This window comes from Labrus mixtus, chromosome 4 (genome assembly GCF_963584025.1).
Source record: "Labrus mixtus chromosome 4, fLabMix1.1, whole genome shotgun sequence".
NCBI lineage: Eukaryota > Metazoa > Chordata > Actinopteri > Labriformes > Labridae > Labrus > Labrus mixtus.
This window is the reverse complement of record NC_083615.1, coordinates 18,509,334-18,537,159: the sequence shown is the minus strand read 5'-3', so window position 1 is coordinate 18,537,159 and position 27,826 is coordinate 18,509,334. Positions and strand designations below refer to the sequence as shown.

The 27,826-nt window shown below is 43.4% G+C and overlaps 1 protein-coding gene across 2 annotated transcripts; it reads left to right on the top strand.

Moving 5' to 3' along the window:
• Positions 1-1,134: 1,134 nt before the first annotated feature.
• Positions 1,135-26,696, top strand: LOC132973536 (Golgi apparatus protein 1-like). 2 transcript variants are annotated; one of them, XM_061037060.1, is made up of 26 exons: positions 1,135-1,538; positions 4,630-4,659; positions 5,240-5,326; positions 6,662-6,877; positions 9,460-9,663; positions 9,777-9,848; positions 10,182-10,368; positions 10,990-11,204; positions 11,533-11,654; positions 11,832-11,933; positions 12,934-13,087; positions 15,467-15,508; positions 16,223-16,447; positions 16,642-16,704; positions 17,666-17,779; positions 19,364-19,452; positions 19,745-19,862; positions 20,161-20,253; positions 20,437-20,574; positions 20,718-20,841; positions 21,029-21,171; positions 21,720-21,821; positions 22,807-22,914; positions 23,337-23,457; positions 23,748-23,854; positions 24,546-26,696. In XM_061037060.1, exons 1-26 carry the CDS (start codon positions 1,200-1,202, stop codon positions 24,852-24,854), a joined length of 3,624 nt encoding a protein of 1,207 aa, XP_060893043.1. In that variant the 5' UTR covers positions 1,135-1,199; the 3' UTR covers positions 24,855-26,696. The 2 variants fall into 2 exon arrangements, with proteins under 2 accessions (XP_060893043.1, XP_060893044.1); XM_061037061.1 differs by lacking the exon at positions 15,467-15,508.
• Positions 26,697-27,826: the final 1,130 nt, after the last annotated feature.

Here is a 27,826-nt window from a genome sequence, read left to right as displayed (position 1 = left end):
TACACTAGCAGTTCTCTGTCACCAGCAGAGGGCGCTATATGGATTACAACAAACATCACTCTCCAGAGTGTGGAGTGGTGATACACGTACATGCTCAGTTACTTTCCAGTTAAGTGACCATCTTGTCTTCATTATAAACCTTTTCCACAAATGCTTGATAACTGCATTTAAGGGATCAAGACAATTAATGTGTATATCTATCTACAGATCGAATATAGATCGAAGTATATATATACTGTATATCGGTATCCCTAATATTGATATCAATTCCTCCCCTCACCAAAAAAAAGGCAAACTTTACGCTGTATGTCAAGACATGATGACAATAAAAAGTATCTAAAATATGTTGCGCTAATTTAAGATGACATAAATATATATGACGGGTTTATAATAGTTTAATTTTCATTCCACAATTTGAATTTTGTTTCTCAACATGTCGACTTTCTTCTAGACATTTTTACTTTTTCCCCTGCAATATTTAATTATTTTTTTCTTGGTATTTCAACTTTTTAAAGCCTGTTACGACGTGACAACCTAAAATTATACGAAACACTGTAATTACAGGTTGATAGGTGAAGTAAGAGAAAAAGAAACGAGAAAGCTGTGAGAGTTATCTGGGCTGGCCAAGACAAAATTGATTTAGGTTTTATTCTTTACATGTCGACCTTTATATTGACATTTTGATATTTTCCAGAAAATTTCAACTTTATCCTTGGAATAAAGTAAAATGTTTAACCTTAATCCCAACATTTCTAAAAAAAAGAAAAATATATATAGAGAGATATTTTAGCTTTTTTTCTAACATGTCGCCCCTTTTCTCTACATTTCTTTTGTTTCCTCTAAGGACGAAATTGAAAAAAATAATTTCCTGCTATCTTATATTTATTGTGTGGCCCTGATCGTCATCCGTACTTTTGGAAACCGAATTAAAATGTGCTGTTTTAACGTGTTGGTTATGAAAGTCTATAGAGATTAATTGAATACTTTTAGTCATTAAATAATAAGGACCACCGGGGGAAAAAACGTTTCCATGGTGATTGTGTGATTTGATGACTCAGAGCGTGAATCTACATGCGTTCATTAATTATTCATTAGGGAGAGAAAAAAATCCGCCTGCAACTTCACTTCGAGTTCCCATATTTCCGAGAGCTCCTGAATGCAGCAGCAGCAGCAGCAGCAGGCTGACTGGCTCTGTGAAGATGGCGGACTGTATACGTGTTCCTCTGCCCCTGCTCCTGCTTTTGATGTGCATCTTGTCGTCTTTGCAGCCAATTGAAGGAGACATCAACGTTGTCGCTAAACTCGCTGCGAAATCCGATAACTTACCGAACCCGGCCGGAGGTCCGGGGCCGGCTGCGGTGAACCCGGTAGCCGCTGAGAGGAACCCGGGGGCCGGGGCCTCGCTGCCTCGGCGGCGCTCTGCCGGCTGGAAGTTGGCTGAGGAGGCGGTGTGTAGGGAGGACCTGACCCGGCTTTGCCCCAAACACTCGTGGAACAACAACCTGGCGGTGTTGGAGTGTCTACAGGACAGAAAGGAGGTAAATTAAGCGGGATTTATTCCTGTTTTCTGGGAAAGAAGCTGGGTGTGCCTGATTAACAGTAAAGCTAACGTTAGCTACCTCAGCTAGCCAGCCGTTAGCCGTCGTTTTGAGAGAACGTCACGCCAAACGCCGCTTTTTAAAAAACGTGTATTTATCACATAATGTGTTTTCTCAAGTAAAACACGCATTTCAGAACATCTTTTAACACATAACCCGAGTCATAGAGGTGCACTCTTCAGTCGGGCATGGTGTATACCTTCTTTACGATCAGCTTGTGTTGTCACGATACCAAAATATCTCGATACAGACACTGAAACGATATGACGTCAAACACCTGCCAAAGTAATGAAACAAGGTATCAGATGAAAGTCCTGACATGACAGAAGTAAAGGACTTAAAGGGGACACCAGAGGATTGGTAGTCACACTACATTTAGGCTGTTTTAACCTCAAACTAACTTTTAATTTGGACTTTTACTGCTGTGTTCACTCTTTTTGTTGCGTCTTTTGAGTCTTTGTCAGACTTTCTGTGGATTTCAAACAGCCCAAAGCGAAGGCTGCTTCATTGGGTGGTTGCAGATTTTGCTGGCGTCTGTTTGTGTGCCTTGTGCGGCTGGAGAGATATGTCAATGTTAGTTTTAATAGTTTAATCGTTCTGTTTAATGGCCTATAAAAACAATATACACAAATGACATGACTGTAAGTCTTGTACTTTGTTAATATGAAAGCTCAAACCCAGGTTTATTATCCTGCACACTACAGCGATGCACCTCAGTAGACTCAACACAAACCACAAAATACACCTCTTTATTAACGGACGTCCCTGCTCTGTATGTACGCATGGGGGCATGTAATCATGTTATTTATCAACCTGTCAACAAGTCGGCATATCTGTTGCAGAAATGCTTCTATTGGACGTGTCGGCTCCCCTCGTCTGCATCGGTTTAAAACATCTTGACACAGGCTTTGGGGTGACCCAGACTGTATGAGCATCTGGTTGGTCAACAAGCTGTGAACGGTCTACAAGACTCACATCTGTAACGCTAGCAGCCCACGGCTCTCGTTCTGCTTCTCACCATGAAAGAAAGCAAATATTTGGCACACCCACACAACGCCTGGAGGAAGTGAAAGCAGAGCACTGAACAGCGCACACACGCCCCTCACCTGGAGGAAGTGAAAGCAGAGCACTGAACAGCGCAGACATGGCAGGTTCAGCAACACGGCCCTCAATGAAACGCTGTCTCTCAAAGTGTCAGGATTAAGAAAAGATGACATCATTTTGATTTTAAAATCGTGTCAGAATTGTCAGAACATATGTACATCAAATTATAACAACATTACGTAGATTACCGGGGGGAAACAACTTGATGACGGTGAAAATGCTAAAGGGGCTGAATTTACCAGGATACATTTTTGTTACGCATTAAAATAGAGATGTTTTTCAGCCGGTCGTCAACAAACTAAACTATTCTCAGTATTATTGCAGAATGGAGTAAACAGGACGTCTTGCATTGGACTATCTATAGCGGCTATGTCTTCAGTTTTTTAAAAATTGCAGAGGAGATACTCGGACACCTATACCACTGGGCTAAAAAGCTCAGAAAAAGAAAGAAGTCCACATGCTGAGAAAGATGCAAATATAGTCTCAGGTGAACAAAAACAGAAGCTATCATTTCAGTCCTAGACGATCATCAGAGCTGCAACTAACTTTTTTTGATACCCTGAGCAGGCGAGGTCTCACGCCTCCTGACATAAATGTTTAATTTGCTAAATATTTGCCGACTTACGGGGGAAACAGTTTGGTGCTACCATTCAACCCAAGATGTTTTGGATAGTTCTTTAACTGGGTAACTGAAAAACCCAGGTACAAACATTTAATGATCATTTATTCAGATACTAATACAGGTGCTACTCTGATACCAGCCCAGATAACTCTCACAGCCTTCTCGTTTCTTCTTCAGTTGTTTCGTCTATCACCGGTAATTACAGTGTTTCGTATAATTTTAGGTTGTGACGCGGTAACAGGCTTTAAGTACTTATCGCTGAAAGCTAACAGACGTGTTTGTTGACTGTGTGTTGATTTAACCTGATCTCTAACGTTAATGAGAGGCAGTCGGAACAGTTCAAATGTATTTGGTCTCCTTTCCCCTGGGAAAGGTTGGCGGTGACCTCCCACACAGCCCCGGGGGCGAGCACCAGGAGGAGCAGTCACTGAGGTTTTAGGGCCGCTGAATGTTGTCCTGACATGTTCAGGCAACACATTACTAGGAAATGATGAGATATAAATGATTAATTATTTATGTCTTAATCTGCTTATTACACAATATCTTGATTGGCTGACTTTTTTCAGCAAGGTGATTATAAACTTTGGACCGTGGTTAGAGTTGCAAATCAGAGAGAGAGAGTGGGGAGGAACATGCGGGAAAAGGAACCACAGGTCGGATTCAAACCCTGGTCACCCGCATCGAGGACTACAGCCTCTGTACATGGGGCACACAAACTAACTACTTGTGCACCAAATATCAGCATCTCTTAAAGTCTCTTCAGCAGACACAGGATGGCGGGCTCTAACCTGAGCTGCTGTTAATGTTAGCTCAGCTTGTTTCTGAGTTACAACCCCCCTCCCACACACACACACACACACACACACACACACACAGTGTCATTCCTCCATTGGGAAAAGAGCAGTTATTGGGTTTCTCTGGTTGGAGGGGAGGGGGAGGGGGAGGCTGATCGTGTGGTGTGCAGGCGTTTGGCTGCTTGTCGAGGCAGGAAGTCAGACGGGTCACTTCAGATCAGCGCAGCAGGGAAAATAGCTCGGTGGCCACACGTCGGCCCCAGCCCTCGGTGTCCCTGAGTCGGGGGCCGCCTCGCTGGAAGGAGGCCACCTATGAAAGTGTGTCCTACTGAGAGCTAGCGGAACAAAGAACTGCATCACCTCCTTACATAACAGTCCACAGAGGGTTAAAGGGCGATTCTGCCGCTTTTAAAAGTATTTCTTTGGTACTAAAGTTTTAAACATTTCTATACCACGTGTTTAAAAATGATCCAATGATCTCTAACCTCTTCTTTCTCTCCTCGTCTTCCAGGAAACAGAGATTGCCGCAGAATGCAACCATGTAAGTCTTTGCACTTATTCCTTTAAACTTCACTACCCAGCATGCACTGTGTTCTCTTATAATCCTATGTAATGTTTACTGCATTTAGACAATAGACAGGAGAAGTTATTGGTGTTTTTGGAAAATTGGAATATGCAACAAAAAGATGAAATCAAAGTAAAAAACAAAAACAAAGACCTAATGTAGAGATAAATAAATACACTGTGTCGGAGCCAATTTAGTGTGTAGAATAATGTCTTGTATTTCAATGGTTTTGGTTTATTTGACACATAAAGGGTCATTGGGGTTAACTGCTCAGGTGTTTATAGGTCACGGGGTAACAGGAAGTTGGTGGCATAGGTGGTGGGAACATCCGGCTCTTACCGTAAACGAACATAAATATAATCTCTGCAGCCATCCATCATCATTCAAGACCTCTCCATACACCTTTGCAAGTGGATTTGAACATTTGGACATTAGACAGTCACTACACACTGTATTATCAAAATGATGTATCTTCAAACAGAGATATTTAGTTGGACTCTGATCGTATCTGAACAGTGTTTGTTAACCTGTGTTTTCTGTATCTTCTCTCCTCCAGCTGCTGTGGAACTACAAGCTGAACCTGACCACCGACCCAAAGTTTGAGTCTGTAGCCGTGGAGGTCTGCAAGAACACCATCTCAGAGGTCAGTCTTTGACTCCAAACCTCTCCAGCTTTAGACTCCCTGTCTCACCAAAGTGTCCTTTCTGGAGTTGCATCCTTATAAGCTGATTTTTTTTTTTTTATCTGTGAGAATCTGCGGAGTAGCCTTTAAATTCCTCTTAGAGAAAACCTTGCTCGGAGTTGTAAAGGAATGCTCTCTAATCTGGTCCGTGATTTCTCACCTCACTCTGCTTGCAGCCTCTGTGTTTGTTGTCCGTTCACTCACAGCTACTGAAGCAGTTTAACAAAAACAGTCCTGCTTCTCTTTATCAAAACTCCCAGTCACACGTTTGGATTCCTTGAAGAACAAAACAACATACAAAGGGACAAACAGTCATGTGATGAACGGAGTATTTTTATTCTGTACTCTGCTCATTTTATTTATGTTTGTCAAACGTGAACATTTCTAAATGGATATATGTGGACAGGTTTCTACAGCATACACAGTCACTGTTACAGCTTTTAAAGATCCTTTTTGTGCTGACAGAAATAGGCTAAAAGATGTTTTGAATGAACTGTAGATGACGGTGTGTTGAGCTGCAAACAGAATCCCTCTTATTGACTGAGAAAAATAGTTATTTGATTGAAAGAGAGACATTATTTGTGCTGGGGCGCCGGTAGAGTAGTGGTTAGTATGCACGCCCCATGTCCAGAGGATGTAGTCCTCCAAGCAGGCGGACCAGGTTTGAATCTGATCTGTGCCTCCTTTCCTCCATGTCACCCCCTCTCTCTTTTTCATCGATTTCCAACTCTATCCACTGACCTGTCACTACAATAAAGGCACAAAAAGCCCCCCCGAATAGTCTTAAAAAAACATGCAAAATACTTATTTGTGCTTCTGCGTTTGTGTTTGCACTAAAAAAAGGAAGAAGTTAATAAAAAGAAATGTCTGTCAGTTAATGAAACTGTCTTTCAAAATTGTCATCACAGCTTTGCAGCCGTATCGATCCTGTAACATCTGCATCAATGTGTATTTGCCCGGAGCACATGATGATATATTGTTGTAATGATTTGAGTGAAGTACAGCCCTGCTTGTCCCTGGTTAGGATTTTAGAAAATGTCACACATGATACAACAAACTGAAATAGACATAAAGGATGACGATCACAGCAGGCGTAGAAGGGAGGGAACATACTGTAGATGCATAAAAACTAAGAGTGAAGCAGACACAGACAGACAGACTGATGATAATGACTAAGAAGAATTCAAATCAGCAACGCCAGAACGAAGAACAAACAAAAGGAGAAGAGGCGTCAAAAGTTATTTGCAATATTAGAAGTGTAACTGAACTAAAGATGTGACTGTGCTCTTCTTTCAGATCAAAGAATGTGCGGCAGAGGAGTTGGGGAAAGGCTACCTGGTGTCCTGTCTGGTGGATCACCGTGGAAACATCAGCGACTACCAGTGCAACCAGTACATCACCAAGATGACCACCATCGTCTTCAGCGACTACCGGCTGATCTGCGGCTTCATGGACAAGTGCAGAGAGGACATCAACGCCCTGCGCTGCGGCAGCATCAGCACCGGAGAGAAGGTAGAGGACTCAAACCGTTTGCTGCTTTTACCATCATGCTGTCATAAGGGTTACATCCTAAACGGGCCTGACTTCCTGTTGATCAGAGGGTCGGACTAAGATAGATTAGAGGGTTAGACGGAGATGAAGGTTCAGGGTCATGAAGCAGACTCTTTTTAAAGACGAACTATCCACTGTGAACGACAGACCATGGGGACTGTTTTTCTTGTCTGCATCCGCATCGCCACGGTGACGGCTGATATGACCCTTAAATGGCGTAAGCATTGTATTTCCTCCGTCGCATGAACACTCAGTAATGCTTGTATGTCATTGTTGGTCCGTTTGTGTTTTTACCGACTTTTATTTACTGCTATTTGCTAACGTTTACAGTTGGATTTAAATCCCACTGTTGGTGGTACTGGATTGGCTCTAGTGTTCGACCAATCATAGCACACTTAAATCACTCATAGTCCCTCTTGTGCTGGGAGAGTACCTAATCTGAAGCAGGAGCTTAAAAGGTTCCTCTAGACGGGGTTCTAGGAACTAGAATAGTTCATAGTTCCTGCTGTGTGGAATAAGTCAAAAAGGGGGAGGCTACCAACAGTTCCTAGAACTATGAAAAAGTTCCTGCGGTCCTTAAACGCTGGCTAGATCACCTTGGAGACTTTCTCTGCAAAGCTCACCTGTTCAGGACCGGGTTTTGAGTGGCACACTGTGATTGGATGTTTTTGGACCGCAGAAACTTCTTTAAAGAAAGAAAGGGTCATTGGTGAGAGAGAATAATCTGAGCCTGTCGGTCACAAAAAAAGCACTTAGTGGACATACTATTAATTTCAAGAGTTCCCGGCTGCCAGATGAAGTGCCCGTTCCTTATTAAGATTCTCTTTACCTAGGACGGCTGTAAGGAGTGTGAAATGTTCCTGACTTGTACCGGTTCTTATTTTGGGTGTCATAGTAACGGGAACGTAATCTAATAAGAACTGAGCTCAGAGTCTGACTCAGCTGGAATGAGAAGAGAGAAGTTTGACGGCAGTTGTCAGCCAGCAGAGCAAATCGATCTGCTCTGAACTGAGGTCTTCCTGCTGCTGAGCCAAGCCCAAAAACTCATAAACCCGTTAGACACGTGCTTATTATGGGATGTTCAGTGCCACATTTAGAACTCAGAGCTAATAATTTATCCGGCAGTAGGGAGGGAAAGTCTGTTTCATTATCAGGAATTTGTCACGGCAGCTCATTTCCCTGTGTGGATTGGACTGACCATATTTACTCAGGCGCAGCTCGTCACCCTGACAGAATGATTTCTGGAGAGAAAGGAAGTGTCATTGTGTGTGGGATTAGTGGTCGTCATTACCCTAAAACTGGGGAACATTTGATTGATTTTGTTTTTCTTCAACACAAGTTTTTAACATTTCCATTCACCTCTCCGTCAACCTGAATGTGGAGCGATGACTCAAGTGTTTGTAAAAGCTTTGCAGCATTAGGCCTGAGCTTCTATTGTAAGAGGAATGAAATGTGAAAAAACATTTTGTTGGAGAGAGAATGATTTGACAGCAGAGAGAGTTTGTCTCTCAGTCTGTCCTTGCTGGGAATCTAACAGAAGCCGTGTTGATTGATGAACTGAGTGGACACAAACGTTGTCATCAGTAATACGTGGAGAATGATAGAAAAGTAGAATGAAACGCTCCACAGTTGGAGGTCGTGTGTTCAGAGAAGGACCTTATGCTCGTGTTGTAGGTTTCCAAGACCGGTCTCGAGACCACTTTTTGAGTCTCAGCCTCGTCGGATTTTTAAATCAAGACCGGTGAAGACCACCACTGATGGGCTATTTTTACACACCATCACTGTGAATAGAAGGAAAACGCCTCTTTATAACTGAACATGTAACTTTAATTAATTTGACGTTAAATTTTTATCCCCCGGTTTTGGCCGCAACCTTCCCGGTATTACAGTCTAAGTGAGTGACACGCCTCCTGCAAACAAGATATTTATGGTCTTGACTTGGTCTCGCCCTGCCTTAGTCTGGGTCTTGACTTGGTCTCGTCCTGCCTTGGTCTTGGTCTTGTCTCGGTCTCGTCCAGCCTTGGTCTTGGTCTTGACTCGGCCTTGTCCTGCCTTGGTCTTGACTTGGTCTGGATCCCTAAATGTCTTGGTCTTGTCTTGACTCAGTCTCTCCCTGCCTTGGTCTTGGTCTTGGTCTTGGTCTTGACTCGGTCTCGCCCTGCCTTGGTCTTGGTCTTGGTCTTGACTCGGTCTTGTCCTGCCTTGGTCTTGGTCTTGACTCGGTCTTGATCCCTAAATGTCGTCTTGGTCTTGACTAGGTCTCGTTCAGCCTTGGTCTTGGTCTTGACTCGGTCTCGTCCTGCCTTGGTCTTGGTCTTGACTTTGTCTCGATCCCTAAATGTCCCGACCCACTGTCTTCTTCTGGGTCAAAATGTTACTCCTTTGCACCTAAATAAATACGAGGAGGCTGGAGGAGAAACTCTAACATGTAAACACTTTGATAACTGTTTAAAAATGTAGAACTGTTGATCTGAAAGTCTCCGTCTGTGCGACCTGCCTGATATTTGCTGCTCTCACTGTGTGACTCTGTTCTCTCCGTGAAGGACATCCACTCGCAGGGTGAGGTGATCGCCTGTCTGGAGAAAGGTTTGGTGCGAGAGGCCGAGGAGCAGCCGGGGGCTCACCCCATCAAAGACGAGTGTAAGAAGTCCATCATGAGAGTGGCAGAGCTCTCCTCAGACGACTTCCACCTGGACCGTTACCTGTACTTCGCCTGCCGCGAAGACCGAGAGCGCTTCTGTGAAAACGTGAGGACTTAACACCTCACAGTCTGAATACTCTGCAGATGAAAATGACGAATGAGATAGAGAGACTTTTCCAGTTTTGCTGCTGATTAAGTGTATTTTGATTTTGTTTTCAGACTCTGGCCGGAGAAGGACGAGTTTACAAATGTCTCTTCAATCACAAGTTTGAGGAAGCGATGAATGAAAGGGTGAGTGCCATTCACTCCGTTCATGTCCTGTCTTTCTATCGTGCTTCTGTGGTGACGACAGGTTGGCTGTTTAGGCGAAAACTGCAGTTTGTCATTTAACGCTGTAGCTCTGTTTGCATTTTTTAATATCTCATGTTTGTGTTTGAAAATGAACTGATGTGACAAAGATGAAGGTCATATTTTAATGTTGCACAATCTTATTCAAACATCTCATCCTGGGAGTGAATCTGGTCTGTCCACCTGTGTTATTCTGCCCCCGTGGATCTGATCTGACCTTTATACTTCTTACCTCACACATATTTTTTGACTCTGTGTATGTTTGTGCGTCCTCAGTGCCGCGAGGCGTTGACCACTCGACAGAAACTCATCGCTCAGGACTACAAGGTGAGCTACTCGCTGGCCAAAGCCTGCAAGTCCGACCTGAGGAAATACCGCTGCAGCGCCGACTCCAACATGCCGCGAGCCCGAGAAGCTCGTCTGTCGTACCTGCTGCTGTGTCTGGAGTCTGCAGTCCACAGAGGTGAGCCGCTCCACCTCATCCACCAATCTATGTCCTGAGCTGTCAGTCAGACCCGGCTATAAACTGGATTATCTGTGACTCAGCTCTTCCCATGAGTCATCAATTGACAATTTAACACAATGAACCTGTCAATCAGCCAGCTTTAGTTCAGCACAGAGTCACAGTTTGAGCCAATGCTGTCGCTGCAATTAGTTAGAGGAGGAAAGAAATAAAAAAATATCCAAATTTAAATAATAAGAATACATTTTATTTGTCATGCACTTTTTATTTAAAAACAATAAAAACATCCTACAGAATGTTTGTTATTTCTCATACAAGTAAAACTGCAGGATTAACTCATCCAGGTTGTTTCCTCAGAAGTTTTAAAGGAAATACAATATCATTAAATATTATCATAGAACTGGGAGAGCTTTATTTCCATTTAAAGATGTTGATTCAACCCTAAGAAAATACAGTTTCTCTTTTGCATACTCCGCTTCACTTCAATCTAAAATATAAAAAAACGAGGTCGTTCTTTTTGCACACTCTATCCACTGAACACCATTCATGGCTTTTAGGTTTAAGTTGAATTGTATTGCATTAAATATTGTGTGATTTTTATACGTCATGTGTGTTGTCCAGGCCGCGTGGTGAACGGCGAGTGTCAGGGCGAAATGATGGATTACAGGCGGATGCTGATGGAGGATTTCTCTCTGAGTCCGGAGATCGTGCTGCACTGCCGCAGCGAGATCGAGGGTCACTGCTCCGGCCTTCACCGAAAAGGACGCACGCTGCACTGCCTGATGAGGGTCGGACGAGGAGACATGGGAGCCATCGACCCCAACTGTCAGAAGGCGGTGAGTCAGCATTAATGCAGACTGAACAGAGATTCAAGCAGAAGCTGTCAGCAGACATTCATGTTCATTTGATGTAAGCGAGGAGATGTTTGAAGAAAGGAAAGATTAGCTTACTATGCTAACGATAAATGATAACTAGTTTCTTTATTCTGAAGCTTTGAGTGTCTGACTCCTGTAGAAGGAAGTGCTCATCAAACTTCAAATAAAAGGGACTCAGTTCAAGATCAGCTGTTGTCTGAAGTGTTAGAATTTCCTGTGACATTTCCAGCCTTTTTGAATCTTGAGACCTACTCCTGATCCCCGTTGCTGTTTGTTCTTCCATCCTCAGCTCCAGACTCTGATCCAGGAAGCCGACCCCGGAGCAGACTACCGCATCGACCGAGCGCTCAACGAGGCCTGTGAGTCAGTCATCCAGACTGCCTGCAAACACATCCGTAATGGAGACCCCATGTGAGTCCTCCCCCTGATTTATGTCTTTCATTGTAGAACAGGTTTATTTGAGCTTTGTGGTGCAGCTCATGGATTTTGTAATTTAACATGTATTACAGATTTTAGACAAAATAACACAAACGCATCAATCCAAAACAGACTTTAATAAATAGGGTTTTAATTTGACTCATTTGGCAGGATCCTGTCGTGTCTGATGGAGCATCTGTACACGGAGAAGATGGTGGAGGACTGTGAGCACAGGCTGCTGGAGCTGCAGTACTTCATCGCCAGAGACTGGAAGTAAGTCCAGCTGAACATAGACCGGAAGTTTCCCTCGAATAAACAGAAATATTTTAGAAGATGTAGACAAAGCAGACAAATTCTTTAACCTACAAGGCCTCACTTAATCCGACTCTCTGGCCTGGTTTATACTTCTGTGTCGACTGTTGGTCTACACTGTAGTGAGCACTACACACTTAGTGTGCGTTAGTGTGTCTGTTCATGAAACCACTGCGACTGAAACCGAGCGTCTCATATTGGAGCTGAAGCAGATGAATGTCGAGCAGCAGTGGATTGTTCTGGCCTGTTGCGGTCTTCATCGCGCAGAATTTTGAAATCGGCTGCAATACCAGAAAGGTTGTAAAAACTTCCTCCGGTGTTGAAAAAGGAAGCCGATGCAGTACCTGGAGTGTCCACTAGAGGCTGGCTGCAGAAGCACAGGAAGTCACATACGCACCCATTCTAAAAAGCCGGTTTTTACAGCAGAGATTAACATGTTTACAGCCTGGTTCAAAAAAACAAAAGGGCTGATTAGCTCATGTCTTGATCGGCACACACTGTACGGGGGGTGAATGTTTTAATGACTCATCAGTTTTGATTGGATGAAGGATAAGAGTTATTCACAATAAGGCGTGTAGCTGACCTGATTGACAGGTGGGCGCGGTGTAACGGTTTGTCAGGAGTCTTAAAACCCGCCACTCAGCTCCAGCTCTCAGCCTGTCGTTAGGTTGACTGAAAGTTAGACTGAGACAGCATTTCCAGCATGGAGACCGCCATCGATGGGACTCCAGCGCCCCCTGCAGCAACAGATGGGTGACGTTACTCTTCGGCTTCGTTTACTTATATTTACAGTCTTTGGTAAATTCAGACAGGGACAGCGATATCTCGCCGCCAAGGAATCAATCTAAATGAGAAGTGATGAGGGAGGAGCTTGGTTACAGCTCACGGTTTGACAGGAACCTCTGATGAGTTTCAGAAAGTAGTAAACATCCGGTTGTTAACCAGTGCATGTGTTGTTCAGGTTGGATCCCATCTTGTATAAAAAATGTCAGGGGGACGCCGCTCACCTCTGCCACACTCCCGGCTGGAATGTGACGAGCGAGATGATGCCGCCTGGCGCCATTTTCTCCTGCCTGTACCGCCACGACTACCGCTCTGTGGAGCAGGGACGGAGGGTGAGTGTCTGCAACGCCTCTGTCCTCTAACACTTGTACATGTTTGATCCGATCTGTGTTAAAGGTTTACTTCACTCACATGACAGAAACACATCTCACGGCTAAACGAGAGTCTATCAATTCATTTATTGCCCTTTGAACCAGCAGACCTTGTACAGTATCTCAGTTCACATTGGCCCTCACTTATCAATCTGGTGTAGAAACCAGCGCAGACTTGGGTGTAGAAATCATTGTACGACAGTGTCCACGTGGGACCTATGAAACAAGACAGAGAAAAGAGGAATAACATTGTGTTGTCTGGCAGCCTGAAATGTAGGATTAAAGAGCTTCAGAAGAAATGCGCCTGCATGGAAATCTCAACAGCGTTGGTGTGGATAACCGAACTCCAGTGGCGTTTTTAATATTTAATTTAACATCCGTGTAACGTACATAATCTAGGCTATAATATAATCACAATTTTTTACTTTTACGTTTAAAAACCTGGTCAGACCTTAAGATTGCTACAATATAGGCTAGTTTTGCGGGTCATAAAAGAAGCAGCGACCGGAGGACGGCAGTCGTACCCCACCTGAAATAATCCCAGATCCAGGAGCGAGTGGCTTCTTTCATCAGTCAGCCTCAATATCAGGCCCAAGTGGTACAGGCGAGCCTTCATCTGTGTCAAATAACTTTGGCTGCACTAACGGGCTCTGTGCTCGCCATTAATGAGACTTTAAAAGAGATTAATGAAAACCTGAAACGTCCTGCATCACATGAATAAAGTGTTTGATCAAACGCTGTGCAATCTGCACTTCTCATCCTATTAGCCTACTTTCCAAACATAATAATTTAACACTTACATAAAAGAAGGTCTTGACTCCGTCTTAGAGGCCCCTGGACTTCTTTATTCGTTATTATGTCACATGTAGTCTCTGGACTATGTTCGTCTGCTGTGCGCAATTACGCATGTGGCACATCAACATATTTATTATTTAAATCTCCGGACATACCAATTAGTTATGATCTAATGTTGATGTTCTGAATTCTTAAATATTTCATATTTCAGAGGCTAAAAGTTGTATTTAGTATCTCTGGAAGTTTTTGTGTCCTTTTAAAGTAACTGTTTGTAGTTTTTCTGTTTTAATTTGTCTCAGTATTTTCTGCAGCGATATTCCTGTGCGCATGAACGTGTAGGCCTAATTACCGAAAGCAGCCTCTCTAATCTTTAATCTTGAAAGTAAATCGATTAAACAAACATTAATTCATCAAATATAACACACAACTAAAGAAATCACCTGACAGCTCGTGATGCTCAACATTATTTAAAAAGCAATGTAGTCTACAGAGATCGTTAGAGGTGGAGCGTGATATAAAATACATTTTAGATATCTTATCTGACAGTAAATCTGTGAACCTATATTTGTCTTTCTTAACAAGCAGATTCGCTGCAGTGCAAATCCACTCTGAGTTGAAAACGTGCGTACACGAACTGAGACCTGGCGTGGAATTTGAGCCTACGCTCACGTCCAAATTGTGTCGAACTTTGCGTTGAAACGACCTTATACCCATTTTTCTGCCGTACGTACGTTTGATAAGTGAGTGCCATTGTGAGAAACCTGATCATTGCAGAAGTCCTGACACACGTTTTTTAAACATGTGCTAAAGTCTCCAGTCAATATACAGTCACGGCTGTATTCTGTTTTTTTCTTAAAGGTCACGTATTATAGAAAATCCATTATACACTAACATGTGTCCCTAGTCTGTCTACAAACCCCCCAATGATGAGAAAAGTCCATCCTCTGCGTATTTAGCCTGCTCCACTTTTCAGAAAATGTGTGCTCAAACAGGCCGTCTGGAGATTTTCCCTTCATGACATCACAAAGGGCAGTAACCCCTCCCCCAGGTGGGTGACACTCCCACAGCTAGGTGTTTGTTCTGCCCTCTGAGTCTGCCTTCTCACCGTAAACAATAGGACATGGAGCGAGACAGACCGAGACAACCAAACCCTTCCAGAGAGGGGGCGTGGTCAGACACAGCTCATTTACATTTAAAGGTACAGACACAGAAACAGCCTGTTCTGAGCAGGGCTGAAATAGAGGGGTTTATAGACATGATTAAATACAGGATCAGAGTGGATTTAGAACAAGAAACTTCACACACATGTTTTGAGGAGCTCTGAGACTTATTTAAACTGGTTGGAGAGGAGGAGAATATGTCACCTTTAACTCATAACTACTGGGGACTAAAATGTCGACTGAGCAGTAATAAAGCAGTCATCTGGAAGTGATTTCATGTCCACCAAACAAACTGAAAGCAGCACAATATGACGATAGCTGAAGATGTGATGACAAATGTAGAAAGCCTGTAAACGTTGTCACTGACCAGAGAATATCGTCGTAGCTCCCCGATGGAGCGTCTGAAGCAGAAACCAAGGGAGTGACTGTGAGTACGTCCTGCTGCTGAACCAATGATGATCACTATAAATCACAGGGAACTCAACACGCCTGTCACCGTGACTGGTGGTCTGAGGGAGTCAGTGATTGTGTTCCTTTAATTTCAATCTGGTATTGATGCATGTGGGGAGATGATTTAAAGAGTAATTGTTGGAGTGAAATGAGCCGCTGAGCTTCAATGTGATGAATCGATGTGAATAATGAAAAACATTTTTGTTTGTGGATCAAATTTAAGTTTCTTTAAAATCAGAATCTGTGTGTGTTCTTTGTCCTTAAAGCGATGCTCCACAGACATATTGTTATTGTAAGTTTCAGCGTTAGCTTGATTAGCATGGCGTATCCCTAATGTATAGATATTTTGCCGCCCCCCTAATATAATGGTAGGGGAAACACTGATGTAAACAGGTGGACTCCTGCGTTGTGTTGAGATGTTGTTCTGAATGATGCTGCACGGTACGGGACAACTTTGCCTTGTGAGTGCATCCTAAGATCCTTTGGCTATGTTCACTTTTAAGATACAGCCCCATCTTCTTCTCTGGCCAGCATGTTAGCCCTTATATATTTTAATCAGCCTTTAAAGTCAGATTCTTCGGGACAGAATCTTTTAAAGTTGGAGTATCACTTTAAGGATTGTTTTGAAACATTAAAAGTCAAAGTGAGATATTCTACTTTTCTCTAACCTGCCGTGGCGTCTCCTGTGCAGCTCTCCAGGGACTGTAAGGTGGAGGTGCAGCGGATTCTCCACCAGAGGGCGCTGGACGTGAAGCTGGACCCTGAGCTGCAGAAGCGCTGCATGACTGACCTGGGGAAGTGGTGCAGCGAGAAGACGGAGGCCGGCCAGGAGCTGGAGTGTCTGCAGGATCACCTGGAGGATCTGGTGTCCGACTGCAGAGACGTGGTGGGGAACCTGACGGAGATGGAGTCAGAGGTAACTCCACACCTGCTGCTACCCATAATGCAACACTCTAACTTGTTTCTCTTGGTGTCGTACAGTTTTACATCCAGCCAATTCCTGAGAGTTTCAACGTTTCTAACTAATGTGTTGTCTGCTCCTGATGGTGATCTTAGCAGGTTTTAGAAGAACTGACTGAATTCTTTGTCCTCTGTTTGTTCCTTGTTCAGGATATTCAGATTGAGGCGCTGCTGATGAGAGCCTGTGACCCCGTCATCCAGGCCCACTGCCACGTAAGTCCACACCCAGACTATCTAATCCAGTTTGAGCTCGAGTAACAGAATACTTTTTTAAACATTTCTCAACACATCTGCTGCTCTTGTCATCAAAAAAAATGTCATCAAAGAATGAAATTTCAAAAAGAAACATGAAAATGTCCGATGTGACGTCACATCCCGCATGTTTGCATGCTCGCTGTCCACACTGCAGCCGTTAAATATTTACTTCTCTGCCGCTCACTGGATTTCAGTTTCCTCTTGCTAACAGTTTGACATCTAGTGCTTTTGTACTGAAGGTGGACAAACTGAAGTGTGGTGCTTTGTGTTGTTGATACGAGTCAAAGCTCAACATTTCAATCACGGTGAGGACATTGTTAATGCACCACTTTTTAAAACAAGCTAACGAGCTCTGCTGAGGGAGAGAAACGAGTGTCTTGTAGAGCCCCCTTCCCCCTCCTCGTTTCACATCTGTCTAGGCAACAGAAAATAAAAAATAGAAACAACAGAATCAGGCTGACTTCATCGCCGACGCTCACTCGTGTGGTGAGCTGTTAGGACAGCTGTAAGAAGCAGAAATGTTGTGTGGAAGACGAGTTGGAGGTTTATCCAACTTTTCTTCTCATTTGGTGTCCATTGTTAAAAATAATGGATCAAAAACAGACACACAGAGGATGTTGTTTTCAATTATTAAAAAGCTCTATGTTTTTTAACCCCTCTCTCTCTCTGTCTCTCCTCTGTGTGTGTGTCTCTCTTTCCTTCCTCTCTGACTCTCTCCCTCTCTCTCTGTCTCTCTCTCTCTGTCTTTCTCTCTGTCTCTATCTCTCCCTCCCTCTCCTCTCTCTCTCTCCTCTCTGTGTGTGTGTCTCTCTCTCTGTCTCTCTCCCTCCCTCTCCTCTCTCTCTCTCCTCTCTGTGTGTGTGTCTCTCTCTCTGTCTCTCTCTCTCCCTCTCTCTCTTTCTCGTCTTGTGTTTGTCAGGAGGTGGCTGATAATCAGATCGACACCGGGGATCTGATGGAGTGTTTGGTTCAGAACAAACATCAGAAGGAGATGAACGAGAAGTGTGCGGTGGGAGTGACGAACTTCCAGCTGGTGAGCAAACAGACGCACGTTTGTTTTTAACTGACCAGGGTTACTGGCTATGGAAGCGGGACACGATGGTTTTCATCTTTCATTAATGGATTTGATAGCTTGGTCTCCAACACTTCAGGAAGTGGTGGAAAATGTGGAACAGTGTTTTTAATGTCACACTTAAATGTGTCATCGTGTCCACTCTCCAAAGATGGATGGATAACGTCATGGAGAAGAGAAACAGGAAGTGACCTCTTTATGAAGCTGGAAACAGTGACTTGTTTTTTACACTCAGAATGATTATTGGATTATCAAAATAGTGGGTGATTTTTTTGAATGGTTGCAACTAATCAATTTAGTGTTGCAGTGATTTTCAAAATAAGAGCGTGTGAATGGTTTTTATCTCTAGTGAGAAATTCTTAAATATTAGGGCTGTTAAACAATTTCAATTTCAACCTGATTAATCACATTTTAATCGGTTTAAAAATAAAAGTTGTTAGGCTTTTATTTTGAAATTTGTGTACTGTCTTAAAGAGCCCATATTATGCCCTTTTTGGGGTTCTTATATTTAATCTATGTACCTACTTTTGTACGTTCACAATAGTTAAAGTCCGAAAAAAGTGTCTGTTTTCATGTACTGCTCCTCCTTGCTCCCTCTACGCTCTTGAGTCCATCAGCTACGTTCTGCTGAGCCCACACTGCAGAGCCCCACGTGGGCCAAGTCTGCTCTGATTGGTCTGCCGATCCGCTCTGTCGTTATTGGTCAGTTGCTCAGCACGGTTCTCGGAAATGTCCCGCCTCTTTTACCATATTGGGAATGCAGCCACTGGCTCCGTCCGAGGGGAGCATAAACATTAGCACCTACTACTGTGCTACCGCAGGCTACGGCATATCGTGGGCGTGCTACAGAAGTTAACGGGCATGCAACATGAGCTGCAGGGCTTGCCACAACGAGCCAATGAGCTGAGATCAGTGATATCACACTGACAATGACGTCGGACTGACACATTTTTATCGAGGGGGGCTACAACCGAGCGTTACATGTGGCTAATGCTACAGCTAACAGGAGGACGTAGGAGAAGCCGCGTTTGCGCAGACTTAGAATTTTTGCAAATAGATGTGCCTAAACATGCACAGGATACATGGAAAACACACTAAAGAGCATATAAAACCAGAACAATCATAATATGGGACCTTTAAGCTGAGAATCGATACTTCAGAATCAGAATGGGGTTTTATTGCCAAGTACATTTACACATACAAGGAATTTGGCTTGGTGTATTGGTGCTAAACAATTAACTAGGAAATAAAGCAGAACTAGCAACAAATTAAATAATACAGTATAAGAAGCTATTACAATATATAAAATAGAGTTAAAAATGTAAAATATAAAAAACACAAAATGTACAAAAGGTGCAATGTAGGAGCTGTGCAATGAGAGAATCTTGCTGTGTGCTTTTATTTTGAAATACAGTAAGTAGCTTTGGGTAGATGTGCGGTTAGGACATGAAGTTAAGCACAGAAACAGGAAGTGGTTAGCGATCCTCCGTAATAAACGCACACTAACCAGCTGATCTGTGTTCCCGTCCGTCTTTCTGTCCACAGATTCAGATCAAGGATTTCCGTTTCTCCTACAAGTTCAAGACGGCGTGTAAGGAGGACGTCCTCAAACTGTGTCCCAACATCAAGAAGAAGTAAGCGACATGTAAACACAGTCAGAGGTTACAGAGTGAATGATTACCTGTGTCACATATGATGATGATAGCAGCGCCTTTTATAACAAGACAGAAGAGCGAGCAGGATACTCTGACGGAAACCGTCCAATGGGTGATTGCCGTTCTAGCCGCTCAGGAGGCAGAATGTTGTCGCTGAATTTATTCAATGATCGTACAGTAACAAAGAAACCACATTTCTGTTTCATCAGCAGTTTCATGTCCTTGTCATATCGCAGCGTGTTTAACTCCTCATCGTCTTTCTGTCGCTCAGGGTCGACGTGGTGATCTGCCTCAGCACCACGGTGAGGAACGACACCCTGCAGGAGGCCAAGGAGCAGCGCGTGTCCGTCAAGTGTCGCAAACAGCTGCGGGTGGAGGAGGTGGAGATGGTACGCTGTGACACGAAGCTACAAGATCAGAAAACATTCGGTTTATGTCTGGGTGTTTACAGGAAGTCAGCGGATTTGATGTGTTGTTTTTCAAACCGCAGAATAACTCAAACATTGTAAATCTTCAGAAACAGCAAACAGATGGTTTCTAAAGCTTCTGCTCTTCTTATCTGAGCTCTGATGGTTGTTATCTGTCTCCATTCGCTCTGAGTTTCTTATTCCTTGCCGGCACGGATCAGAAGTTTCTGTGCAGGTGAGTTTTCTCTAAATCCACTAAATCCTTCCTGAATGTCTGCAGTCGGAGGATATCCGCCTGCAGCCCGAGCTGTACGACTCCTGCAAGCAGGACATCACCAGACTGTGTCAGAACATCGCCTTTGGAAACACACAGGTCAGCAGCTCCACAATCAATCCTTCACTAGTCAAAGCTGCAACACGTTTGTTAATCAAGTCTGTGTGATCTGAGAAATACTTAGAGGTTTAAGAAGAGGCGGTGATCGTCTCTCTGTCTTTGTCGATTTGACAAACAACTCGTGCATTTCATGATTGACTCTCATCCTCACTTTCTCTGCAGGTAATCGAGTGTCTGAAGGAGAACAAATTTCAGATGACTCAGCGCTGCCACCAGCGGATCTTTAAGCTGCAGGAAATGGAGATGGTCGATCCTGAGCTGGACTACCAGCTGATGAGAGTCTGCAAGCACATGATCAGGGTAGGCCGATAAAACCAGATCAGATTGATCTTAATTGTGACAAAACAGCGTCATAAAAAGTCTCCAAGTTGTGACATTTTGCCGACGCGAGTTAGACCACTTGTTCCGGTCTGTGACGTCCGCTTGATGTGTGTGCGTTTCAGCGTTTCTGCACGGAGTCGGAGGGAAAGAATGTCCTTCCGTGTCTGAAACAGAACAAGAACAGCGAGCTGATGGACCCCAAATGTAAACAGATGATCACCAAGAGACAGATCACCCAGAACACAGGTACACACACACACACACACACACACAGAGACACGCACACAGACACTAACACACAAACATACACACACACACACACACACAGACAGTAACTCACAGACACACATGCACAAAATATAAATATGACATCACTGCTACAAGTATACCTGCTTTAGTGTGTGTGCGTGTGTATGTGTGCGGGCGTGTCCAGACTACAGGCTGAACCCAGTCCTCAGGAAGGCGTGTAAAGCTGACATCCCCAAGTTCTGTCAGCCAATCCTGAACAAGGCGACAGTGGACAGCGAGCTGGAGGGTCAGGTCATCTCCTGCCTCAAACTGAAATACGCCGACCAGGTTAGAGACACACACACACAGAGCAGCTACACTGTAAAGCTCACACTGTGTGTAACTTTAAAGCGTTACATATTATTTGCAGAAAAATCCCCCTCTTGATGAGCCGGGGATCCGGCCGAAGATTTCTGCCTTTTAATAAGGCAGTTTTTTCTTACCACTGTATCTTTTGCTGCTTTGCTAAAATGCTCATGATGGATAGGCCGGATCTTTGTAATAAAGAGTAAGGTCTTTTACCTGCTTTTTGTAACATAACAATGAGTAAGGTCTTTTTACCTGCTCTTTTGTAATGTTAACAGACAAAGAGTAAGGTCTTTTATCTGCTTTTTGTTGTGTCTCGAGATAACACTTGTTATGAGTTTACGCTGTACAAATAAAGATTGATTGATTGATGAATACATTAGGTTTTATTTTAAAGGGTGGCTCATTAAATGACGAGCCACTTCATCCGTCTGATCCCTCACAGTCACTCGGCCTCTGATGAAGAACCTTGAGTGTGGAAAGTTTTTGAAGTCAATATTCAGGCCTTTTGTTTGTTTGTGTTGTGACAGCGTTTGTCTCCAGACTGCGAGGACCAGATCCGGGTCATCCTGCAGGAGTCGGCGCTCGACTACAGACTGGACCCTCAGCTGCAGCTGCACTGCACTGTAGAGGTGCACACATTTCTGCTCTCTTACGCACATACAGCTTCATACATGCTGCAGATTATATACCGCAAATAAGGAAGATACAGAGGTTATAATTCAAGAAGTAAAACGACTGGGTTTAAAGGTTTTGAATAAAGAGGATTTCAGGAGGACTGTGAGGAACTGGAATCTTTTGACTTGAGTTGCAGTGTGTCCTTCTTGCCAGCAGGGGGCGATAGTTAACTGTTTTATTGACTGATGAGAGAAACAAACTGCAGCTTTCATTGATAGTTCAGGTGAAAAGCAGCGTAAAGTTTTATATATTTAACTTTTGGTCTACAAATAGAGAAGATAATGATCATGTTTAAACTCTCTCACATCTTTAGACTCCTTCCTTTTTTGGAAACAATGGTTTTAGTTTTAGACCTTAAATTCATCAGATCAAATCTTTTTTGATTTAAGAATATATTAAAAAAAGGGAGTAATGTAAAGATTAAAAGTGCTGTCTGTTCTTAAATTAATTCGTTCAGACATCAAAAGATATTTAGATTAATGGAACGATCAGGAAAGAGCATGACGAGTAAAATATCATCCAGTTAAGGTCACTAAGGTTTAAATATCTCAACATGTCGGCGAGTTCTCAGAACAAAGATCAAATCAAATCGAGGAGTTCAGTTTGTTGAATTCTTTAATTTGTGTGTCAGAAGTTTACATGAAAAAACATCCGGACAAAAACAAGTTATTTCCACCGCAGTCCTTGAAACTTGATTCAAGATTGAATAATGTGTGCACAAAGGGAATAAAATGATGTCACTGGCATAGTTTCGAGAAAATAAATCAAAGAGGTAGGATGGGGTGCCGTAGCCTGCCGGTGAGTCGGTTAGTTTGCATGCCCATGTAGACTACAGTCCTCAAAGCCGACAGCCAAGGTTCGATTCTGACCTCCTATCGGCATGTCACTCCCTGGTTTCTGACTCTCTCCTTATGTTTGTGTGTGTTTCTGTGTGTTCAGATTTCCGTGCTGTGTCCCGAGGAGGCGGTAGCTCAGGAGCTTACGGGGCAGGTGCAGGAGTGTCTGAAGGTGAACCTGCTGAAGATTAAACAGGAAGGATGCAAGAAGGTAAACAAACTCACCGCTGCCTTCACTGACCAACGAGGGGGAAAGTAAATCCTAGCTTTGTGATGTAACATCTGCACAGAAGCTACCTTATTTTCCATTTTTCACAACAGTATTTTTCTCCACTGGCATGAGAAGACAACTACTCATATTTTACAGAATTTCACAACTCATAGTTTTTTAACACCGATCTCTGTACATTTTTTCTGGCATCAAAGTATTAAATATCTTTTTCTGCCACATCCTTCTTTTCCTACTCCTCTCTCCAACCTTTAAATATTTCATCCTTTTCTTCCCCCTCCTCCTCCTCCCCTCCTCTTCCTCCTCCTCGTCCTCCTCTTCCTCCTCATCCCTCCTCCTCCTCCTCCTCGTCCCCCTCCTCCTCTTCGTTCCTCCTCCTCCTCCTCCTCGTCCTCGTCCTGTAGGAGGTGTTGAACATGTTGAAGGAGAGTAAAGCGGACATCTTCGTCGACCCTGTCCTCCACACGGCCTGCGCTCTGGACATCAAACATCAGTGTGCAGCCATCCCACCTGGCAAGGGGCGCCGTGAGTACCTCTAGATGGTTAGAGAGGATAGACTTGATGATTAGGGTTGGGGTTTCATGTGTTTAATGTGGCACATTATTCCTTTTATATAGAGAATAAATAAGAACATTTTAGTTAGCGCCTTGATTCTCCTGCAGCTGAAAGATAAGTATTTCCTCTTTGTGTGTTTGTTTCTGACGTTATGATATAAGTTGTAGAAAATGTGGCGTCCAGGCAGCAGCAGTGGTGGCGGCGGCTTCTTCACACAAACCCCTGAAAACAAGTTGACATGTGTTGTGTTGTTTCCTCAGAGATGTCGTGTCTGATGGAGGCGCTGCAGGACAAACGTGTTCGTCTGCAGCCGGAGTGCAAGAAGAGACTTCAGGATCGCATCGACATGTGGAGCTACGCTGCCAAGGTACACCGACCGCAGTGTCCTCACCTGTCAGAGAAAAACCCTCTGAACACTGTGAAAACACACGCAGGGGATGTGACACACACACACACACACACACACACACACACACACACACACACACACACAGGCATGTAGCAGACAAGTTTCCTCCCATTCTGTAGGGTTGGCTGCACATTATCAGCTGATTTTTAGGATGAATGATATTTATAAACTTGAGTGTACGGGCTTCTTCCTCCATCTGGTCTTTTGTCCTGATGACATTATTTACTGGTCTTCCTTTAAGCTCTTCGATGATGTCATGAAAGCGTGCACAGTTTCTTTAATGAACGGTTTATGACACAAGCTCCCTGAAATCAAACATTTAAAAAAATATATATATATTTTTAAATTGGGTTAACAAGCTCAGTTGGTAGAGTCGGTGGTCTCTCAACCTGAAGGTCGAGGGTTCGATCCCCAGCTCCTGCAGCACACATCCGATGTGTCCTTGGGCGAGACACTAAACCCCAAGTTGGTCCCGCTGCTTCGTGGTCAGCGTGTCAGACGCCCCTAAAAGTGTTTGATAGTCAGAAGACTAGAAAAGAACAATACAAGCTCAAGTCTGTTTAGTTTATTTGAATACTTATGAACTGAGCTGCATGTAGCAGAGCAGCACCGTCACCCGTGGTCTCACACTCTCCTGTCCTCCTGTCAGGTGGCTCCTGTTGAGGGTTTCTCAGACCCCGCCATGCAGGTGATGACATCACCATCCAAGAACTACATCCTGACTGTGATTGGTGTGGGCGTGGCGGTGCTCCTCCTGATGGGGCTCCATGCTGCAGAAGCTCTCCGCCGACCTGCCGGTGTTGGACATCAGTCCGTTCTCGGTGAACGGCGAGCACTACTTGGCCTCGCTCACGGAGAAGATGCTGAAGCTCTACAAGTGGGAGTGAAGGAGAAGGACTCATCTCTCTCTCATCTTCAAACCAGAGACTCGGAACAAAAACATGGCTCCGCGGTCTGAGAGCACGAGGAGAAGAAAGAGGGTCGGTGTGGAGCCGAGGGAAATCAAATGCTGCTCAACTTTTATTGCATCAGAAACGCAAAAAAGCAAAAACTGATGAAGAAGAGTGACGCTTGAAGAACAACTTCCGTTTTTTTATACTGATTTTTGAGGCCTTTATCGGATAGGACGTCTGAAGAGAGACAGGAAGTGTTAGGAGGAGAGAGTGAGGAACGACATGCAGCTAAGGGCTGAGGTCGGATTCTAACCTTCCGTCCGCTGTGACGAGGACTACAGCCTCCGTACACAGGACATAACCACTAATCCATCCGGTGCCCCAGTTGTGGTTTTGTGAACAGAGACATGAGCTGGCGTTCAGCACATCGGTCCCCTCCAGTCATACGATTGTCATAATGTAAGCCTCGCAACATTTCAGAAAGGTTTCTCTACATAGAAAGACGTTTTGTTCAAGAGATTTTATTCAAACAGAAACTGCAGTCACGTCTCTGTTCAAAGCCAACAGACTCCATTGACTAAAACGGCAGCACACGAGATGTTTGTTGACCTCTACCTCCGTCAGTGAGCTCGCTCATTTATCGTCTGTTACACAAATGTTTTTAATGGATCTGAACGAGGTATTTAAAAAGGTGTAAATCAGACGATGACACAAACAAACTAAGCAGTTGAGTTAGGCCCGTGTCCACCTGGCGTTTCTTTCTGAGCGCCAGTGTCTTCTTTCAATGGTTCCATTGAGTAGAGAGCGTTTGCAGCAGAAAGCGGCTGACCAGACAGAGCGCAGCACACAGCGTCTTTTTTTCCCGACCGCTCTGCCTTTTTTCGTGCAGCCACTCGAAGCGCTCAAGTTGATAAACTTTAAACTTTTCAGAAAGGCGCTGTTGAAGTCTTGGGCGCTCTTTTCCAAATATTTGATAATCCCCGAAGTTTTGTCTCCTACTGATCGTGTCTTGTACTCACATCCTCCTCGCTCCGTGTCTGATCGGGAAATAAATGATCTTAAAATATAAAGCATGCAGTAAAAAGTAACGGAGCAGTATTGGTCATACAGCGGCTGTTGTCGACAGACTGTTGTCATGGAGACAGGACGCACGTGCAGCACTTTTATTCTCAGCGCACAAACGCTTCATGTAAGAGCTCCTGAGCGCACAGCCAGCGCTTATCTTCCCCAGAAAAAATGGCTAGGTGGTAAAAGTAAAATACTGTAAAACCTCAAATAAAAGCTCATCATGATTTAAGGCGCAGTCGCTTTTTTGATAAATAAATTCAGCTCTCGGTTAGAGGTCACGGTGCAATGAAGGTTTTTTAATTTTCAGATCAAAAAGGATATTTCTCTCCCTCTCTCTCCCCCTCACCGTGCATCAGGTTATGATGAAGGGGCTGTGATACAAAGAAGATTTAAATATTCTTTCTGGTGTAAGTAGTCTTCCCCGTCTTTGCCCTGCACCCGTATTGTTTGAAGGCGCGTCTTGTTTTGACGACTAAATGAAAGGCCGGCTCCTCTTTTCATAGACTGAAGGAAATAAAAGCCGGCGCTGTTAACTGGAGTTTGACGGTAACCGTTTCTATCACTGGAGTTTGTTGGCTTTGAGATCCATGTTTTATGCTTTGGTTATTCTTCTGAACGTGTCTTTGTTTTAATTCATATAATTTTAACCTCTCCTCCCTCTGAACCCTGAAACATTAAGTGCCAAAAGAAACCGTTCTGTACTGACTGTATATTTCACTCTCCTTGTTCTCGTTCTCAAGGAAGTTGTATATATGTGTATATTTGCTACCAGCTGTTTGTGTACGACCTCAAAGTTAATAAAAATTATGTTATTTTTACCTAAACGCTTCTCGAGTGGACTCCTCGTTGTTGTCGTTCTCTTTGGAATAATCTGCTTCAAGTTTATTTAAGATCTGATGGGGAGAGATTTTTGTTCAGTCTGTCCTTTTTTGAGCTCATCAGTTTCCATCAAGGTGTCGGGAAAGTGTTCAGAACAGGTTATGGTATATTTTTCAGAACAGGTATGCATATTTTTGGGGGCTTGACACGGGGAAAATGTAGCACAACACCAGAGCTGTGATTAAATTCTCTTCTGGGTCTGCTTACACTTAATTTATATAATTTACAGAATGTGTTGGAACCAGACATCAGATAATAAAACGCCACAGAGACTCAATTTGGCCTCGATTTTGATTGTATTACACTAGCAGTTCTCTGTCACCAGCAGAGGGCGCTATATGGATTACAACAAACATCACTCTCCAGAGTGTGGAGTGGTGATGCACGTACATGCTCAGTTACTTTCCAGTTAAGTGACCATCTTGTCTTCATTATAAACCTTTTCCACAAATGCTTGATAACTGCATTTAAGGGATCAAGACAATTAATGTGTATATCTATCTACAGATCGAATATAGATCGAAGAATATATATATATCGGTATCCCTAATATTGATATCAATTCCTCCCCTCACCAAAAAAAAGGTAAACTTTACGCTGTATGTCAAGACATGATGACAATAAAAAGTATCTAAAATATGTTGCGCTAATTTAAAATGACATAAATATATATGACGGGTTTATAATAGTTTAATTTTCATTCCACAATTTGAATTTTGTTTCTCAACATGTCGACTTTCTTCTAGACATTTTTACTTTTTCCCCTGCAATATTTAATTATTTTTTTCTTGGTATTTCAACTTTTTAAAGCCTGTTACGACGTGACAACCTAAAATTATACGAAACACTGTAATTACAGGTTGATAGGTGAAGTAAGAGAAAAAGAAACGAGAAAGCTGTGAGAGTTATCTGGGCTGGCCAAGACAAAATTGATTTAGGTTTTATTCTTTACATGTCGACCTTTATATTGACATTTTGATATTTTCCAGAAAATTTCAACTTTATCCTTGGAATAAAGTAAAATGTTTAACCTTAATCCCAACATTTCTAAAAAAAAAATATATATATATATAGAGATATTTTAGCTTTT